This window comes from Protopterus annectens, chromosome 1.part0, assembly GCF_019279795.1.
Source record: "Protopterus annectens isolate FY-2018-M chromosome 1.part0, PAN1.0, whole genome shotgun sequence".
In the NCBI taxonomy this organism is placed as follows: domain Eukaryota; kingdom Metazoa; phylum Chordata; order Ceratodontiformes; family Protopteridae; genus Protopterus; species Protopterus annectens.
Window position 1 is genome coordinate 1,527,898,471 of NC_056725.1, and position 21,771 is coordinate 1,527,920,241.

At 38.5% G+C, this 21,771-nt stretch overlaps 1 protein-coding gene across 1 annotated transcript in view; it reads left to right on the forward strand.

Annotated features, from left to right (window-relative positions):
• The window catches only part of SLC22A2 (solute carrier family 22 member 2), a 583,430-nt gene that overhangs the window by 471,679 nt on the left and 89,980 nt on the right, over positions 1 to 21,771 (forward strand). The window contains exon 7 of the mRNA XM_044072890.1: positions 9,868 to 10,082. Within this exon, the coding sequence (XP_043928825.1) occupies positions 9,868 to 10,082 (215 nt within the window). The remainder of the gene's footprint in view (positions 1 to 9,867; positions 10,083 to 21,771) is intronic.

Sequence of the window (21,771 nt, forward strand, 5' to 3'; positions counted from 1 at the left end):
ATCAAACACCTTTTCGTCAACTGGACCAGCAATCAGAAGATAAATGCTGTCTATTGGTGTCCTCAGTAATTAAAGGCATCTTATGTAGGCTATCCAGTGTTGAAAATCCAGTGATAAAGCTTGTCTGGTCCAAATGTATGAGATAATGTAGACATGTAGCACCTTAGAGTCTAAAATTAGCATTACAAACTTACAAAAGTGTCTTAAAACTGAAACTGGTCTGCAGGAAGTCAGCTGTACAGGATCCTTGTTGGGCATCAATATAAGTGGAATAGATGCCTGAAGCCAAGAGGAGGGGGAGGAATACCATGCAGAAAATCTGAGTTGGCAAGTATTACAAAACAGGAAATAAATGTTTCTGCCATCCAGTTATATACTTCTGTCAGGCCCCCATCTAAGCTAAGGGTCATCCCCAATTATCTTTAAAAGGATGACCTTGACTTTGTCTTTGTGTGAATGAGCTTCCAATACCCCTTGAAGCTCCTCAAATAATAAGGTAAAGAAGCAGTAGACAGAAACCATTCCATATTATACTGTAGCTCTGAATGGACCCCTCCACCTTTGTATAGACCAGCAAAGTATTGGGCAATTATCCCCATTATTTCTGAAGGGTTACTAATAATGTTCTCAAATCCTAGAGATCTTACTCTAATGATAATTTTCTCAAGTAGTCTGTTATCAAAGTTACAATGTCTGGAATTTATGATCCTACTGGAATTAGCAAACTGTTCACTTTTAGTTTCATTGTAGCCTGATTAACTTTATACGCCAGAAACCCATTAATGTTACTTTAGGTAGGTATATATCATATGAGCGAATTGCACAAATTGCGAACGCTCATAATATCGAATGTACTGGACCTCAAACTCCCTATTGTGGGGGGCTGCATCCCCCACACCCCCCGCTAAATATATATTCCATCTCCGAGATCGCACTACAGTGAGAAAAGGGCAAGTATCCCATTCTTCGCTGTACCACAATCTCAGAAAAAGCACTTCGAGGTCTGGTATGTTCGATATTATGAGCGTTCACAATTTGTGCAATTTGCTCATATGAAATAGACTCTATTTGTGCGATTCGCTCATATGATATAGACCCCTTTTAGGATCTATATCATATGAGCGAATAGCACAAATTGTGAATGCTCATAATATCAAACGTATTGGACCTCGAACTTCCTATTGTGGGGGCTGCGCCCACCACACCCCACGCTAAATATATATTCCAACTCCGAGAGCACACTACAGTGAGGAAAGGGCAAATATCCCATTCTTCACTGTACCGCGATCTCAGAAAAAACACTTCAAGGTCCGGTATGTTCCATGTTATGATCATTTGCAATTTGTGCGATTCACTCATATGATATAGACCCGTTTTAGGTTTGCCACTAACCTAACCCTTTCCTCACTCCATTATATCAAATCCACTGGGGTGAATTACGTTTAATAGCAGATTGACTAAAAAGACCCACTATATAAGGTGTGAGATATTCTTTCATTGAAAGTCCTCCCACTCTTGAGCAAAGAGAAGATGCAAACCATCATTTAACCCAACCCAACCTGAAATCCAGCCTTGAAATGTCCTTTCAAAGGCTGGTCCTTTGCAAAAAAAAAAAACCAAAAAGAACAAATTGCACTTCCAAGAAATTTCAAATAATTCCTCCCTACTGCGAGAACTCTAAAAACATGGGAGCATGGTCTTATAGCAATATTTAACCTTACTAACCAAATACGCATGTTTTTTCATAATGAAAATCATATCAACCCCCTGAACGCATGCTACATCTATAAGAAAGACAGGTGTACAGAGACTCAGGTAATGTCATATGGCAATGAACATCAGTCATTTTCATAATTCTTTCATACTTCCTTATTGTCCTACCCACTGCTAGGACATGCACGCACACTTATCAGGGACCAGAGTGCATCTTCCTAACCAAAATCACCACCTCTCTTCTCCTAGCGGAGGCATCCAAAGAAAAAAAGAAATAAACCTATACCCTTCCAACTTAAGGTGTTCTTTCACATCTAACTGTATCTTCTGTAGTAAATTAAAATGTAGTTGGCAAAGTTTAAGATATGCCAGTATTTTTACCCTCTTCAAAGAATTTGAGACGTCATTCATGCTCCAAGAAATCAAATTTGTATGTAACCATGGGGGTAAATAAAATTATCTATATTAACTTAGAAAACAAATTCTGACAAAATGAGCTTTGATCCACTCCAATTCCTGAACAGCAAATGTGTACCCAAAGTAAACAGCATTAGCATTTCTGCTATACAGTAATATACATAAAAATAACAAGGTCAGAATAAGAAGAAATAAACTATTCACAGTTGCTGTACAATTGCTCCCAAGGAGAAGATAAATCATCTTTAATTGGGATACCATCATTTAATTATATTACCTCTAAGGAGGTAAATCATTGGTTAATAACATCCATCCTACATAAAGAAATGAAAAACACACAAACCATTTTTCCATACTAGTGTACCCTCACCCAAATCCTGCCAAACATTCTATCTTGATTACAAACAAAATCAGTGGTCACTACTAGAGGCAATATAGCATATATAAATATAGGCAATGATACTGTTTTCTGTTTTACTTATCCCCACTGACTATTCTCTGATAAACAGCAATAAATCTAATAAGTAAATTATTCTATCAGTGCTCACACTGCTCACAAGTCCCCACAATCTCAAGTAAAGATAAACAGTTACCCTTGTAAACATTAGTTAGCTATGCCAGATTTCTTTGAATTAATCATCAGTGCTGCCTTGTGTCTTTGCACTGTGTGAACTTTATGTAAAGGGAACAGCTTCATCTGCCTTATATTAACTGGGGTGGAAAGTACCAGGCTATTTGTACTAATGTTTTCCACCTGGCTGGAGTTTAAAGCAGTTTCCTCTGGATGAGGAAGCCTCAAGCTGTTTAACAGCCTCTTCAGGGGAGTCAAAGATATGAGGACTGCCAGGAAGCCACACTTTTAAGATAGCTGGACAAAGAAGCTGGCATTTCCACTTATACTTTCTGCACAACTGTACCAGTGGCCAAAAAGTAGCTCTATGCTTTCTAGTGCCCAGAGAATAATCATTGTCTGCCCATACTTGAGTCCCATTTATAGATATAGATGTTACAATAGTAAAGCTGAAAGAAAAGTAGGCCAACAGATCCTGACAAGTCTGGGGAATCCGGCCCTCTATGTTGAAGGAAGATAAACTCTGTTTGCTCCTTCAAGTCAACACCTCCTGCTCCGGAATCCCAAAGTATTCCACTAGGTTACTTCTCACATAAGTTCCACAGTCATTTAATTCTTCTCTTCTTTTTCTGGGACTCCAATGAGGTAGATGTTCTTTAACCTACTTTTACCCTCCAGTCAATCAACTTTGCCCTGGTAAATTTCAACCTAATCTCTACAGCTTCCAAATGCTGCTTTACCAAGGCCAATTCTGAGGCACAGGATGCAATCTGAAATGAGTGATCAGATGGCATAGATTCCATATATCTGATCTTCATATCCATTCTTATACGGTTGTAGGTGCATAGGTGTGTACTAGGTGAATGACCACTCTCACTCTCTGACAAGTTCTGGTATCCTTCATAAATGTAAACAGGGGCTTTAGAGATGATACATTTACAAGAAAAGGCCTGGGAGATGAACTTTTTATAGGCTGCCTGTGCGCATTAGAGCCATAGGTGCCAAACCATGGATGAATTTCCTGTTCCCCATCCAATTGTTCAAGTTACACTTGAATTGGGTTAGGAAGGAACTCTCCTTCATATGGATGGGGACCCTGTTCCAGAGAAGGAGCAGTCTCCAGGTTGCATAACTCTGTCTCCAGCAGGTCCTATTTGTATTGCAGGCAAGGTTAAAGTCTTTAGAATAGGTAGTTTTGGTGCTGTTTGTTTTGCAGATATGCAGGAGGTCCCTCATGGTGGTGTCTGACAATGTCTTGTATGCCAGGCATAGGTCTTCCCTCAACAGCTTGTAGGAGACAGAATACAGGGATAGGGCCTTGAAGCAGTCTGCAAAAGTATTCTTTTAATAAGGAATCTCTGTGGACTTTCCAATTGTTAGACATGCCTGGTTAGGTACATACCAAAGGGAGCATTGTACTCAATGATATGTCTGCTGAATGCTGAATATAATGGAACAAAGACATCCTTGGACTTAGATGCCATACCTTTGTTTATAAGCTGCACAACATAGAATGATTTCCACACTGCAATACACATTTGGTGGTCAAAGGCTAGATTACCGTGTATGTGTGCCCGCAAGTCCTTGACTACTATGTCAACTCTTAGGGGTGTTGTCAATATGATAGATACCAAGAATGGTTGATGTCCTGAAAGATACTATTATGCATTTCTTGACATTTACTTTTAGTCCATGGCTCAAAGTTATTTGTGTGTGTCAGCCCTTCCTGGAGAACATTACTGTTGATAGGAAATCCTGTGAGTACTCCTAATTTGCAATCATCTGCAAATGTGGTCAGCCAGAGAGATCCTTAATATTGGCCTTAATTCAGAGAAGTAAACTCAAAAACAAAAAAGTAGCAGTCCCAGAACAGAGATCCCTGAGGTATTCTGCTTGTGACTGTCCTCCTTGTAGAGGTAGACTCTCAAATTCTAACTTCCTGAGTCCTGTCTGTGAGCCATTTGGCTATCCAACGGGTGACATAAGGTTAACCTACTGAGTTTATCAATAATGGCTTAGTAGGGTATTGTGTCAAATGCCTTGGCCAGGTCAAGATAGGTAGTGTGAACTGTTATGCTCTCATGTATTGCTTTGGTGACCTTCTCAAAGAAGTTCATCGGGCTGAGAAGGCCTGAACTGCCCTTGATGAAAACAAACTGTATTGGATCCCATGTCTGGCGTTTTTCTGTTATTATTGATCATTTCTATTTTGCATATGAGACTAGACAGTCTTATGGGTCTATATTTCCCATAGTGTGTACATGACGCACCTTTGTGCAGAAGAATGAATGCTGCTGTTGTTCATTTATGAGACATGAAGCCTATTTGGAGACTATGGTTAAATAGCAGTTCCAGAAGAGCTGATAAGTCATGTTTCATGCTATTTAGAAGGCATACTGGGATATTGTCTGGGCCCACTGATGCAGTGTTCTTGGCTTTAGAGAGAGCATTTAGTACCTGTTACCTAGTGATAGTAGGGAGAGTTATATTTCATAGTTCCTGAGGGAAGGTTGAGTCGAAGAGAGGGTTAAAGTCAGAGCTGAATGTTTCAGCCAGTAGCTTTGCTATATCATCTGGCTCAGTATAGTTGGCTCCATAGACAATGAGCTCTGCAGACTTTTGTGTATTGCCTTTGAGGTTGCGGACATAGCTAAAGAATGTCTTTTGGTTGCCCTTGGCCTGGGAAGCCAAATTTCCCTCAAATTTGGCTTTGGTAGACTTTTTTGTCCTCTGAGTTGTTTGTTTATTTTGATGAGTGATTTTATCCTACTGGGTACTACACCTCCTAATTTTTGCCATGATTTTCTTCCTTCTGTTATACAGTCTACTGACATTGTACTTCCACCAGGGTGGCTTGTGTTTTGAGTTAGTTCTGCACTTTATACCTTATGTGTCATACTCCACCAGCGAGGAGTTTAGCTTCTGAAGCTTGGACATTAAAAGAATATTTTTTTTCTAGTCCATTCATTTATTCTTGGTTTACTAATGGTCACTGATGCCACAAGGTATGTATCAGGCCTGTAGGTATTGCCTTTGGTCCTGGAGCATGCTTTGCTGTCCAGTTTACTAAGGAGTTTTCCTTGTAGGAATACAATATAACATTTGCATAATATTGCAGGTCCATTCTGCCAAGCACTCCAATCATTTCTTGGGTTGAGAGGCCACTCAAAGACATATTACCACAGGGCTACCCTCACTTTCCATGCTTTGTTTCATTCTATGTGATATTTTATTTTCTGTATAACTGTATTACTTTTCTGCATAACAAGAAGTTTATTAAAAGTAACGAGAGCAAAGTATGCAGATATTCATTTAATTGTCTTTTTATTACAAATAGCCAAACACTAACTGCAGAAAGTATTGTACAGATTTTTGCTGCTATCTTATCATACAAACACTACAAGTAATGCTGTCTAAGAAACTGCCATGCTTGTGAACCCCTGTGACAAGGGTCCTAACCTGCAGCTACAGGATTTTCTCAAGTAAAGTCTTCCTGAAAAAAAGTATTTGTTAAAAGAAATAAAGCCTTCAATGTGCTCTGAGTAGTAGCTATAGTTTAAAAACATCTCTCTATTGTTGTTGTCGCAAATCATGTGGCGTTTGTAAGAAACATCTTATTATCCACTTGATTACAATGCACACTTTACATAGAAGAGATTTAGCATCACATAACACAGTGCACAATCCAGTGTCTAGCCAGACTGTTTAATACATTATGCAGGAGCGATTCAAAGACCACTGTAGCACTACAGCACTAAGAACGCTCTGATTTGAATGTGCTGGAGCAAGAGGCAGGTAAATGCAGCAGTCCAGGGATCTGCTGATGCTTCCTCACAAACAATGGAATAGCTTAGAAGAACAATTCAAAGAACATCTCTACAGTACTGTTTGGAGGGACAAAACTATAAAAAATGCATGCTATCTTTTGATGACATATACCCATTTATGTCTAAGGCAGGAGCTGTGCTGCTAGCAACAGACAGGAACTGCAAAACCCTGTGTGTGTGTGTGTGTGTGTGTGTGTGTGTGTGTGTGTGTGTGTGTGTGTGCGCGTGCGCGCATTGCATTTTGTGTTTTTATGTGTGAATTTATGTGTTTTTGTGTGTGTGTGTGTGTGTGTGTGTGTGTGTGTGTGTGTGTGTGTGTGTGTGTGTGTGTGTGTGGGCGCGCGCGCACGCATTGCATTTTGTGTTTTTATGTGTGAATCTGTGTTTTTGTGTGTGTGTGTGTGTGTGTGTGTGTGTGTGTGTGTGTGTGTGTGTGTGTGTGTGTGTGTGCTCATAATTGCTTATGTAGGTTGATACTGGGAACACTTATATGTTTATTTATTACTGTGGCATGTTCAATTCACAGACATGTTAATGAGCTTTTGCAGAATGTGACTCTTCCATGCTTCTGAATTGGATTAATGTTGACCAAGTGCGTTTACATCAAATGCCATTCAGTTGGAAAAATATTGTTGAAAATCATTTTCAGCAATTCCAACATAAAAGACCCCCCACAACCAGCTCTGGGGTTGCACAATAGTGGGTAAAATTGCAATGTTAAAGAACACCAATAGAATTTTTTAACAATTTTTTTCTACCAAATGGCATCCTCTCTCTAAATGCCTTTGGTGACTCAACTTAAAACCCTTCCAAATCTCATTTTATCATTATTGCACTATTGGGGCTCTCTAGCAAAGCCCTAGTACTCCCACAGGAATATTTTCTATGAATTCTACCTGCAGTCCCTTTAGCGGCACTTATCTCCTCAAGGTATTACACATACATTTTTAAGAGTTATACTGTGAAATTTACTAGAACAGCATATACGGAATTCTTACACACCTACAAATGTGACACAGTGTGTGACAAGCATGTAAAAGTTGTAACACATGACTGAACTTGAAAGGGGAGTTCATAACATGGTGAAATCAAATGACCTAATGCTTTAAATGTTTGTAAATTTCAAAGTATTGCAAACTATTAATGTTTCAAAATTCATTGGGTACTATAGAACATTACAATTTCCTTGCAATACTGAAGGATTTTGAGAGCTAGAGTAAGTGATATACCTCTTACTGTTTGACACTTGACAGTTGCCATATTTTCACTGGATTTTTTTCTTTCTGGGGGAGGGGGCATGGTACATAGTATTATTCAAATGTAGCCAGCACAGTTGATAACGCATTGTCTTTTTTTTCTCTGAAAAGAAATGCTTTGCAGATGTGTAATTCACCACAGTCTGTAACTCTGAGTAACAGGTTTACTATCAAAATTGCAAATGACAGAACAACTTCCGTTCATTTGCGTGAATCACAACACTGAAAACTGCAGATGAAGAAAGTCAGTATGTCGAATTTAATGCCGATTATTCAAATTCCGCATTATTCGACATATGTCTTCTCCTGCACCTTTCGGAACAGCAACGGATGTTGTAGTTTTCAGCAGTACATAGTACTGCACAGCACAGAAGTGCCCATTACCCCCCATGGGGGCTATGCCCTCCACACCCCCTGCAAATGATATATCCCAACTCCAAGATCACACTCCAGTGGGGAAAAGGGTAAATTTCTCAATCCGCACTGTACCGCAATCTCTAGTCCTAAGGTCAACCACGTATGTGTAAATGCACAGTGCATTCGCTGAATTGGAGACTTGAACAACACAGTAGTCAGACAACTTTTATTTGACATTCCATGTTCACCAAACCTACACGCATCATTTTGATAATAAACCGAGTAACAATATAATCATTGCATAGTCATTTTTCTCATCAAATCCAAGTGCCAACAACTAATTCTCAAATTCTTGTTTTAAAGTTTTCTATTTGTCAAAAGGCATTTCCATTCATTATGTCACCTCATGTGGATGGATACTATTTGATCTAATTCCCCTCCTTTTTTAATTTAATCCTGGTGCCATGCACTGATGAGACTCACATGTAACACAATAGTTTTCCTCTCTTTCCGAAGAAAAACAGAAACTTTATAGGATACAGTCAAACACAATCAAGTGATATAATGCTTCCCACAAGTCATACCTTTCAGTAGCTTTGCATGCAGAAGAAAATAACCAGCAGTGTTTGCCTGCAGTTTAAAAGCTGAAACTATTTTGGCAAAATGTAGAAAATGCACAAAGTTAAAACACAAAGTTAAACACTTTAATGAAAGCATAACTCTAATAATGTTACTATTGTCTGATATTATGAAAAATGAATCTTTTTCATAAGTGCTATAATGAAATTCTAAGGTATGTGAAGTGATGTTACACTGACCCTTTGTGATCACGCATCACAACTTTATGGCCATGTAGTACTTTCTTTATTGTATTCTCCACAGCACATCGTATTGTTTCCTAAAAAGATAGGTTATAATGGTAGTAACATAATGCAGGCTATACTATTAAGTCATTGCATCTGTAAAACAGCTATAATCAGGGTTTAGGAGATACATGAAACTGAAAAACTAATTATTCATGCAGGGAGATATGTTGCATTGGCATTTAATTCTCCTTCAGTCAATGTAAAATGAGAAACTGCAGTCAAAAAAGTTCATCACCAGGGGATTAAAATTTGAGAGAGTAAGCAATAATACTGAAAAAATGGTTTGTGGTAGATAGCATGCTTGAGGTATGACACAGAATTAACACAATAGGTAGTTTACAGCACATGCAGTAGTTATGGCTACATGATTTAACAACAAGGACTGTTATAATGCAGCTATAGGGACTGTAATAATGAGGTTATTAAGTCATATGGTACTGATTCTGTAAATGAATTTTAGCCCAGACTGCTCTTTACAAAAGTGATTCTGTGCAGCACTAGAATATGTCACAGCATGTCTGAAAGTGGTGCTTATTAAAGTAGTTACAAGGCCTAAGTACAGGAATCACCATGTTGTCTCAACATGTGATAGAATGTTTGTTCTGGATGGCATGTGACCAATCAAAATTTACTTCTCATACAGTTTATTGAAAATAACATGTTCTCAAAACTCATTGATGGTAATAGTGGGACTGCTAAATATTACCTTCTTCCTTCCAGATGTAAAAAATTGTGCATGTATTTACCTTTTGAGCTTAGAGATCCGTGAACTTATTCTGTGCAATGTACTAAAATATCACATATAGATAGCAGTTTTGCTTTCATGTTATTTACTGTTTTGAGATACATTTTCTTTTCAGGTTTACATCTTCTGTTGTATACGGTGGTCTTGTTTTGCGTCTGGGAATTCTTGGAGGAAACATCTACCTGGATTATGTTATTGCAGCAGTGGTAGAACTTCCTACAGCTGTGCTCATTTATATAGTAATTGATCGTGTGGGTCGTCGTCTTCCATTTGCTGTGTCAAATTTGGTGGCAGGAATAGCATGTTTAATAACTGCTTTTGTTCCTGAAGGTAAGTTGCTAGAAAATTAGTTTTCATGTAATTATAACGAGCATATACTACTGACTAGGTATTCTTGCATATACTTATAAGCTTGGTACATTAACTCCAAAGCATAAGTTATATTTTATTGACAGATAAATTACTTGTCATTAAGCCTTAAGGCTGCTTGCAAACACAGATTTATAAAATGCATTTTTGCCAGTAACCTTATATGTCAGCAATGGATATGAATAATAATAATTTTGCTCATAGTGAAATGTTCATGTATATACATTAATGCATATAGTCCTTGGTCTCATGCTATTATTGTTTTCATTAAAACTTTCAGGATAACAATCTGTCTGATGAAGTGTCCAGGTGGGACATGAAAGCGCTTGCAACATTAAAGGTTTCTTGCTCCCTAGTGGCTGTGGTGTGTCTTCTCTGTATTGTTATACTGCTTTATTGAATTTTGATCTGTTCAGAGAGACCCTTTGTTCACCAACAACTGTTTGTTGCTGTTATAACAATCTTTAACATTGGAGTATCATTTCATATTGATAGTGTTGTCACATGAACTTCAAATTCATTGGCTGTACATCTGAAAATTACCTCAAACCATGTCAGTCTCGAGTTCATTCATTTTAAAACTAAATGTCAAGAAGACTGAAGCCATGTTGTTTGTCACATGTAAATACCTCTCTAGAATGTCCCAGAATTGCTGTTTTACTACAAAGATAGGGAATTTCTCTATATTATGTGCAGTATTTTAAATATCTATGTTTCTGTATCAGTCCACAACTTTTTCATTTACTCATGTAAATACTGAATGAAAGACCCTCCATGCTATCAGCCATAGTATCTCCCAGCTGTTGATACCCGAGGAATGACAAGCCATCATGAAAGATGCACTTCTGCTAACAGTAGAATCCAGCTTTCCACTTATCACAACAGGATAGTCAGCCAAATGCAACATGCTCCAAAACCATTTACAAATCGAAATCTGTAGATTTAGGAATAGCTTACCACACTTTGAGCATAAGTGCACTTCCCTCTACCAAGGCATAAATTTTAACAACTACATTAACAGCAAGATCATTATTGTCCTTACTGATATGCTCTTGCCTTAAATCATCAGATGCTCACCCACTAATCTTTTTATCCAAAGTATTCATTACAAATCTCTTACTGTGAAATGCAAACTTACAGAATATGAGATACCTGTCCACTCTTCAGCAGTCCAAGTCTCATCTTTGCAACCATGTTTAATAAAAAAATAAGTACTTTCTTCAGCCCAGTTCAATGCTGAATCTCAGCTCTCTGGTTAGAGGAGATATGTGGTTTATTAACCAGAGAACTATGCACCATTTTATTTAGTTTTTGTCCTTGGACAGTCTTTGTAATGGAATTGCACTGTTACACTGCACTATTTCTAGTTTGCAATATGTACATCTTGCTACTTTTGATTTTTAGTAAAGTTGTAATAGAAAATGGGTCATTAGTTCCAGCAAACTTACAAATAAAGTAAGCAAGCAATCAAGTCATTTCTCCAGTTATATGAAGTCCATTTCTAACCTTTCCACCCTCTTATCTGTCTAATGCTATGAATGTGCTCATGCCAGCTCAGTTGGTGAATGCTTTCATCACTGACATGCTGGTAAGAACATAAATCCCCCTCCCAGCTGTCTGAATGATGGCTCTTGCACTTGGAAAGCTCTCTCATCAGCTATTAATTAAATCTCCTGAGTGGAGGAATAAATGGGTACTGCCTGATCAAGGGGAGACTTGATGGTCAAGAGATAGGGGCAAAAATAACCAGACTAGCAAATTAATCACCATATGTCATTAATACATACCATTTGGCCATTTCAAGAATAGCACAGTGGTCGATTAAGTGTACTTTTGGCCCTGGACTGTTTTCACACCATGGATCCCTTCACACATTTTAGGACCATGCATAAATGCATGTGTTCTTTTGGATTCACCTTCCTTATTGTTTTAATGTACACTTTTTTTTTAATATAGCAACACTTGTTAAGAGTAAATTTTAAATTTGTAGTTTTAATATTTTTCCACCAAGCAATGAAACAAAATATATTAATCAATAATGTCAAAACACCCATTTCAGAACATTTCAGCTATAAAAGGCAACTGAAGCTGCTGTCATTATAATCCACCAATATCCACATTCATCAGCTATGGCCACTTAACTGACTGTGTACACATTACATGTTTGAGTGTAATAAAAATGGCCACAGTTAAGTATTCCAGTTTGCTTTACACAGATATACACAAGGCCTGAAAAGAAAGACTAATGACTAATGACTTTTTAACACAGCAGGGTCAGTCATTTTATCCACAGACATCGCACAAACCCAGCAATTATAGCTATGTTGTTGAGCGTATCCTTCTCAGATGTATGTGTCAAAAATAATAGCAATAATAATGCCCAAAGTAATATATTTCAAGTTTATTTCACAAAAGCACACATTATCCATAGTAAAGTAGCACAACTTAATTCACACATACACATGTGTTCACTAGTCATGCAAATACAGAGTAAAGACTGTTTAACAATGATGATAAGTGCATAGGGTACTTTTGTCCACAAATAGCTATTAATTCTCAGAGCCGTTATAGCCACTTTATCAACTGTATATACCCCTATTTGCTATGAAGAAATATATTCCATGTACTGTACTAGTTGCTTTTGATGAACTACATAAAATTGTATAAAGATCAGTAGCATCACATCATAATACCAGCTATGTGCATTAAAGTTTAAATAGAAAATAATTTATGATGACAGCATAAGAAATGTTAACCATTTGATAACATATGCTAAGTCAATATGCACAATATATGCATATATAAACGTCATCTAAATAATTTCATATTAAAGAGAACTGTTACTAATGCATATATTTCTGTTGGCAAACAACTTTGCATTTCAGTGCTTCAAATACAGTGCTTGCTGCCCTTGAGGAATAAACAGCCTATTTTGCATTACAAAATTGGTGTGGGGAGGATATTGCAATAACTTCCTGAACAAGATCAGCTATGCAATAGAGAATGCTGGAAAAAAAATGCAGGTTCTTAGTTACTAGGCATGCAGTGGAGGAAATCATTTAGGAGACTAGCCCAATTTCCCAATTTCCTCAAAGCACTGTCTGGTTACATGTCTTACTTGAGGTCACATAGCAGGAAAATGAAGGGGGGAAAGATTTAAACCTTGTACCCTTGGCACAGGAAGCAGCTTTCCATGTATGACAACAGGATACTTAGCCAAATGCAACATGCTCCAAAACCATCTACAAATCAAAATATGGCTTCAGTCCTCTGCACTAACTGCCATATAAAATAACAGCTTTTAACTAAATGTAAAAATCCTTCACAAACCATTCTTATAGAGAGGATGACAGTGACATGCAGCAGTGATTACATAATGGATAGAGACTGTTGTGATCATCACTCCAAATAATGCAGACTATATGACCTGACAAATGTCAACTGCTTTACAGTTGCTGGAGGATGGAAAGAAGGTACAGCAAAATAAATATATTACATAATCCATGCCAATTAATGAATTAATTCATTCATTAATGCAATGAATACACCAAAACAATTAAAGATAACATAAATACTGCAGCAGCTTTTGTTCAACAATCCAAAAGTCATACAATAATGAGATATATTACTATGAGTCTGCTGCTTTTGGTCGAATTACATTTTGTCGAAAATGATTTCAGGCAGCCCACTTCACCAAAAATGCATTTCACTGAAAACCCATTTGGTCGAATTCCATTTGGTCGAAAATGGAATAAAGCCCCTTCCCCACTGCAGTGTGACCCTGGAGTGAGCATATAAAGTTGGGGGGTGTGGGGGACAGTGTATTCACTATTGTATATTTGTGTATCCATTAAAAATACATTGAAACATATAATGTCAGTAAAAACTAGTTGCAAAATGTGGGGGGCTATGCCCCCACACCCCCCAATGTGAGGGGCTGTGCCCCCCACCCCCTAACTTTATATTCTCACTCCAGGGTTGCACTGCAGTGGGACAGGGGCTATATTCCATTTTCGACCAAATGGCATTCGACCAAATGTGCTTTCAATCAAATGTGCTTTCAGTGAAGTGGGCTGCCTGAAATAATTTTCGACCAAATGTAATTCAACCAAAAGCAGTAGACCCATTACTACATACAACATACATTTTTGAGGGGTTGCTTACATGCTTGCAGGACACCTACATTTCATTTTTGACTTTTCTATGTCTTCTTCGTCATCAAAAATAGCTACCCCATCTGACATCACTCATTACAGGTCTGACTTACACCAATAACTGATAATACCATATTGTTGCAGCATATTCTTCCAGAGTAAACAGAGCTGGATTGTGGTCAAATAAGGCCCTATGTAGGGTAATGAACCAGGCCCTTGCCAGCCATATCAATATCCCATTATTATGCTGTCTTTCCCAAATTATAATAAAACACTGTTCAAACCTGTCAGTGTGCATACTATATTCATCCTTACATTTACAGTTTTTACAGAGGTTTGAATTTCATTTAAAACTTTTATTTCACATTTTTCAGCAAAAACATTGGCAGACATTTTCTAAAGAAAATAAAACTTTCAGTTTGAAAACAGAGTTAGCATGAGGAACAGTAAATTTCTCTTTTCTTGAAACTGATATTTAGTGAAAATATGTTTAGGAACCCAATAAACTACAAGAAATGTGCTGGAATTCATAATAAAATATTTGTGTGGTTATGTGAAAGGTGCAGAAATTCAAAAGACAAATGTGTAATGCATATGCTGACAGCTTTGGACAGCTCAGTGGATGCAAATGTCTCTTCCCACAAGCCGCCCAGGAATATTGTGTGGTGGAATAACCTGGTCACACAGAAGACATATGAAGGCTAAAGGAATCAAACCCTGTACTACAGGAGCAGTTTTTTTAGCATTTTATAGCCTTAACCAATCTGCACTTAGTGATAGACAAATTATTGTAGCAAAAAAACACAACTCCGTGCCTATAAAAAACAAGTTAAATTAAAAATGTGTTCATAGTTTTTTAGACTCGGATTTTATGGCATCCAGTTTATTCACAGCTAACTAATAAGCACACTGCCAACATTCAACAAAACAAGGAAACAAAGGATCATACCCACAGAACCGGTCTCATAAAGTGATGTTCCTGTTTCCTTCCTTAATGCTTTTATTTATAGATCATTGCAAGACTTGCAGTCCAGGGGACCACTGATAGCTTAGTCCAAATGTTTAGTTGCCCCAAAGAACTGTCTAATTGATTTGCTCAAGGTCACACAATGTGCAAATGAAGGTAGAAAAATTCAAGCCCTATCCTTTGGAAAGGAAAGCAGCTCATTCACAAGTCAGAGCCTTCGTCTTCAGTACCAGCTTCTAAACAGTGAACAGTTTGGGCCTGCAGGACTTAAATTCACATCCCTGTGCTTTGGATTCCAGAGCACAAGCATTACTTGATACAATCATGTTAATGTGCAGCACTGTTGGGAGATAAAAAGGACCTTCACTGATCAAAAATTACTTCCATATTGCTTAGACACTTTCTTTGATGATCATTGCTTAGCAGGAAAATGTTCTACATTATATAATGGGGGATGAATATGATGTTTTATGTACGTCTACAGCTATAAAATGTTGTCACTACTCCACATTTAAATCATATGCATGTATTTGAGTGTGTGTGTGTGTGTGTGTGTGTGTGTGTGTGTGTGTGTGTGTGTATGTGTGTGCTTATGTTTATGCTGGAGATTCAGAAATAATAATAATACAACCTTGCTGTGTTAAATAGCTTGGTCAAACATGAGCTATGTGGCCAAATGAGGTTTAAGCATGTGTAAATGCTGACACAGTACAGACATGCTTAGGGTTACCACCTGTCCCTCTTTTGGTAGTTGTGTCCTGCAGAAAAAAACTAAAAAATGGCAAATGTCCCCAGATTTTAGGACAAAAAATATTTCATACATCTTTAATAGGTGCATATAACAGTGATTTTGTATCTGAAGCACCTAAGTGTTATATGAAATACCATAAGCAATGCAAATGCCACATGAATAAGCTTATTTTGGCAAAAAAGTGAAGTTCTGTCCTTTGCCCTGGCAATGAGTATGTCTTATCCTGTAAAATCTCACTTTTTACAAAAAATGTTCCCACTTTGGGCATTTGAAAAAGTGACAACTCTAGACGTGCTGTGACAGCACTGTATAATGAAGATATGCAGTTGAGAAAATGGCAGTCAAATGCAAGTGAGGATATCGGCTGGGACTATAAGCATGCTGGTTACATACCTGATGGGATGGAGGTTCATATGAGTATCGAAGCACCGCATATGTGCAATATAGGCATAGCTGAAAGCCCATACAAGGGCTACACAGTAAAGTGTCATCTGCTTTTGGACTATAAACTGGAAAGAAAATCACATGATATATAACAGAAACAAAGACTGACGCTGGTGGTGCTGATACAAAAGTGGGGGGGGGGGCACAATGGAGAAATACAGACAGACAGAGGATGGGCAACTGGTGATGTGGAGAACTGGACAACAAACAGAGGAGGTTGAGTGAGATAGAAAGAATGAAACTCCATGATAAGGAGAGGACAACCTGCTAAGTTGTCCCAGGGTGGCCCCCTACAATCATTGCTGTGGTTGACATCAATTGGTAGGCTCTGCCTCTGAAGGCTTGATGATCAGGGCCAGGCAGCTATGCAGATTAACTATTAGCACAAGTCTCTGATTGAGGGTGCTATAACTATTAACACAAGGGTCTGATTGAAGGTATTACTATAGGTATCGATTTACAAGTCCAGCCAACTCCTGATCAGCTACCCCACTTATAGCTGAGTGATTCACGAAGGCCCATCCATGCCACTTCTTGATGAGGAACCTATGTTACCCACTGAAGAAGCAGCACCAGAGGCTAACAGTGAACCCTCCAGGCCTGCAGACTGCTGGGGACCCATCAGTTGATGAAGCGTTCATTGCAGAGGCATGGTGGTTGCTGTCTTAACATTGCTTTTCCCATGGCCAGCTATGCAAAAAAATGAAATAAATGCTAACAAGCTAAACATCAAAGCAATATAGAAAGAAGACTATAGTAGAAAGGCTTTGGGTCAGAAGAGCAGTGGCTAGTATGATATGGTACCCTTTATACTCTTTATCATCACAGACCCCGGAAGAGAAAAAAAAAAACAGCAGCACAATGTATACCAGTGGCTGGGAAGAATTGTAATGAGATTGGGTATAATACCATGAGATATAAATGTCAGTGTCATCCCATGGGATATGAATGTCACTGTCACTCCATGTGATATGAATGGTAGTGTCACCGTCACCATCACTGTCACTGGTGTATAGGACAGAAGCACATTGTATGGGTGGAGGCCAGTGGATAAGTGCAATGAACAATGAAACAATAACAAAATAAGTAAATTAAATAAATAAAAAACTCAGTACTTAAAAAACAACAGTACATGGACACACTATGGTGAATGTAGGGATATGTGATACAGGTTAAGTCAGTAAAGCAGATTACTTGCTTAAAACTGCAAGCTATAATAGGCAATGAATAACTAAGTAATGCTGTAATATAAAGGAAAAAAAAATCTCACTGCCGAGTACACAGGTTCAGATCAGTTGTCATATACATGTGGCGATTTCAGGAATGGCTGGCTGTAGATGGAGATTAGCACAGATGCAAATGCATTAAAAATAACAGTGTTACAATGGCCAACTCTGCAGTGGTAACAGCAATGTACAACTAAGTAATGTTCTATCAGAGGAAAACACTGCTGGTTCATTGCAGATGTTATACACCTGGAGATTTCAGGAATAACTGGCAAAGATTAGTAGAGTTATACATGCATTAAAAATGACAGTCTTATAAGAGCAGTGGGGAACTCTGCAGTGGTAGATTAGACAATACACAACTAAGTAATGGTCTAATAGTTATACGGAAGAAATAAAATACACTGTTGTATACGTAGTTTCAATGCAGTTCTATTCTGGAATAACGGGCTTAGTGAAGAAAATTAGTAGAGTTGCTGCATTACAAAGTATGGCAAGGTCTTAAAGTGAAAGAACAAATAACAGTCTGTGCTGTAGTAAGCAGATTAATTTCCCTAAAATTAAAGTAGCAATACAGTACACATACCCTTCTGCCACAGTACACATGCCCTGCTGCCACAGTACACATACATTGATGGTGCCACAGTACACATACCCTGCTGCCACAGCACACATGTCCTGCTGCCAGGAGAATCCAACCTGCTTCCTTTGGCAACAGACCTGTTTGGTGCAATTTTGTCTCCCACTGCAAATCAAAAATAACATTAATGAAATCAGCATATTTGTGATGGCAGAAAGCAGCTATTCCTATACTTGTAGACCCAATGTATAATGACGCTGCAAAAAATGAAAGCTTACTGTTGTATGGGGACTGTATCTCCCTAACCTTTTTTTCTCATTGGTGGAGAAGGTCTAGGTGGTACCTCTTCAGATCACATTATTTGTGATGGCACTACTCAACCTTATACAGCTCTATATCAACAGCTGCACCCTGTGCTACATGTGTAGTAGGTGCAAAAAGATTTTAGTTTATGTGTTGCACCATGCAGGAGCCCTGTTGCACTCGGGTCTTGCACAGGCCATGTTATCTTGTCAGGTGAAGTCCAGGAGTGAATAATGATAGCTGAGACATAATGCTACACCTAGTAGAGAACACATGATATGGATCAGTGAGCAACACAGTAGTACAATGCTCATGTATGGCAACACAATGCAAGTGGTCATTAGCTGGGGAGGATGAGAGCTGTATAGTTAGGCTGTACAGTATCACACACCCTACATGACCTGTATACCCAAGCTCAGGTAAGACAGCAGGTGGTAGCATAATGACCATGGTTGTTATCATAATGTAAATGGGCAGTAATGCGACCAGGCTGCACAGCCATGCTGCCATAATTGCTCACATGGCATAAAAATATGAGGCAGAAGTAGTTTGTTTACAGGATACAAGTTTCATTTCCGAAGCTGATGAAGTTCAGATGGAAGCACTGTGGGAAGGGACTATTGTATGGAATTTTGGAAGGGAGAGATATTTGGGTGCAGTTTTTATGTTAGGATAGGATATTAAAGTATTAGAATTTTGCATTATTAAGGCTGGAAGAGCAACTGTTGTTGATGTGAGAAGAGGTAAAGATGTTTTAAGGGTGATAGGTATATATATGCCCTTTCTTCAATGAAAGTGAGGGAGGCGTTGTTTGAGTTATTGAAAGCATATGTTATAGCAAGTATGAAAATCATTTTGATGGAGGATTTTTAATTGAGGGTAATGGAAGTGTAAGAAGAAAGAAGGAGTGGATATTAAGAAGTTAAAAGAAGTCACAAGATTTGAAGATTTGAAAATATGGAATACAGATGGATGGACATACAAAAGAAATTTATTTTATACTAAAATTGTTTTTTTTTTTTTTGTTATCTAATTCATTGAGATTACACACAGGAAGGGTATTAATAGATTTCTGATTATATAAGAATGTGGGTTGAATGTGTTGAAAGCCAAGAAAAAGTAGATGAAAGAAAAGGAATTAAAAAAAATTAGCAATGAAGGGTACTGGTGAAGTGATGTTTGAAGGGAAGATTGATCAATTATGGAGAGATTGTGAATCAATGAGAGATTTTTATGGTTCATGATCTGATTGGTGGATAGGGTTCATGAGTAAATATAAAAAGCTTTTTTTAGTACTGGAAATGGGCAAAAGGAAACAGGGTAAAGTGATTTATGAGAATTTAGTTAATGAGGTGTTGATTAGTTTAGAGAATAATTATGAAGGTATTTGGAAAATAAAAAAAAATAAAGGTCTGTTATATAGCCAAATGTAGTAGTTCATATGTTCATAGGAGTTTACTAGGCTACATGGTCTAGAGCCTTTATAAGTCTAGCCATATTAATCCTGGGTTTCCCCAATTGTCCTTGGTTATATGGATGTACTTTACAGATCAGCACTGACTACCCCTGTCCATGAGGGACATGGGTGCCACCCCTGGAGTGAATTTGAGGCCACCCATCCATTAGTCCAGGTTGCTCTTGAATAGGGTCATTGAGGAGCTCTGCTGCACATGAATTGGAAGTTTATTCCAGAGCAGCTGCAGTCTCTGGGAGATATACCTGTCTCTCCACCATGTTCTGTTAATGTCACTGGCAAGGCTGAGATCCCTAGAGTGAGTGACTCTAGTGCCATTTGGTTGGCAGATGTGCAGCATTTCCATCAGGTCAGGGTCAGAGACTGCCCTGTAGGTCAGGCAGAAGTAGCTTCTCAGTAGCCTATATGATACAGAGTACAGTGACAGGGCTTTCAGTCTATCCACATAGGTCATGGTTTGGAGGCCCTGTATCTTCTTAGTGAGAAACTTCTTTGGTCTCTCCAGTTGCTTCAGGTGTCTGGTGAGTCACAAGCAGAAGGGAGCATTGTACTCTATTAATGGTCTTATTAACATTGAGTAAAGTGGGATTATAAAACCCTTAGACCAGGATGCTATGTCTTTACTTTGAGATGTGCAATACAGAAGGCTTTCCTTATCACCATGGAAACCTGGTGGTCAAAGTTCAGATTGCTGTTCACCTATGTTCCCAGATCTCACACCACTGGGTTTGTAATTAGAGGGGTGCTGTCAATATTGTAATTAGTGGGGAATTCTGCTTTGCCAAATGGGATAATAGTGCACTTTTTGCTTTTAGTTTTAGACCACGACTTTGGCACCCGTCATTTGATTGTGTTAGTACCTCCAGTAATATATTGACATCCTTTAGGGACTCAGTGATTGCACCTAGGTTACAATCATCAGTGAACTTAGTAAGCCAAAGGCCATCTACTTTAGCCTGGACGTCCGAGAAAAAGAAAAGGGCCCAGTACAGATCCTTGCAGTATGCCACTGGTGAGGGGCCTACTGGTAGAGGTGGAGTCACCAACTTTGACAGTATATGCTCTGTTGGTGAGCCAATTAACAACCCATTTAGTGATGTAAAGGTTAACACCTAGTTGGGAGAGTTTTTCAATGATACAGGAGTGAGGGATTGTGTCAAAGGCTTTGGCTAGGTCCAGGTAGGTGGTCTTACCTTCATCCAAGGCTTTGGTGGCTTTCTTGAAAAAATCTTCCAGGTCCAATAAACACGATCTACCCCTAACAAAGCCAAACTGGGTTGGGTCTAGAGTTTGAAGGTCACCTATGTCCTTGTTGATGAGGTCCATGCTGATCCTTTCCATGGCCTTGCAAATGAAGCTGGTTAGAGTTATGGGTCTATAGTTCCCATGGTCAGTTGATGGTCCCCTTTATGCAAGAGGATTACTGTTGTTCACCATTCTACTAGTACAAAGCCAGTTCTCAGGCTATGGTTAAAGACAACTGCAAGTGGGTCAGCTAGGCCCTGTTTTACATTTCATAATAAGCAACCTGGGATGGTATCTGGTCCAATCGAGGCCATGTTTTTGGCCTTGGAGAGTGCAGATATGACTTGATCTCTAGTGATACTAGGTAGGGAACTGGTGTCAGGTATACTTTAGGGTATGGTTGGTGGGGATAGGAGGGTGAGGTTTGCACCAAACCTGTCAGCTAGCAGGTTGGCAATTTTCTCCAGTATAGTGTGAGTAGTACCATCTACTATCAGTTCGGCAAA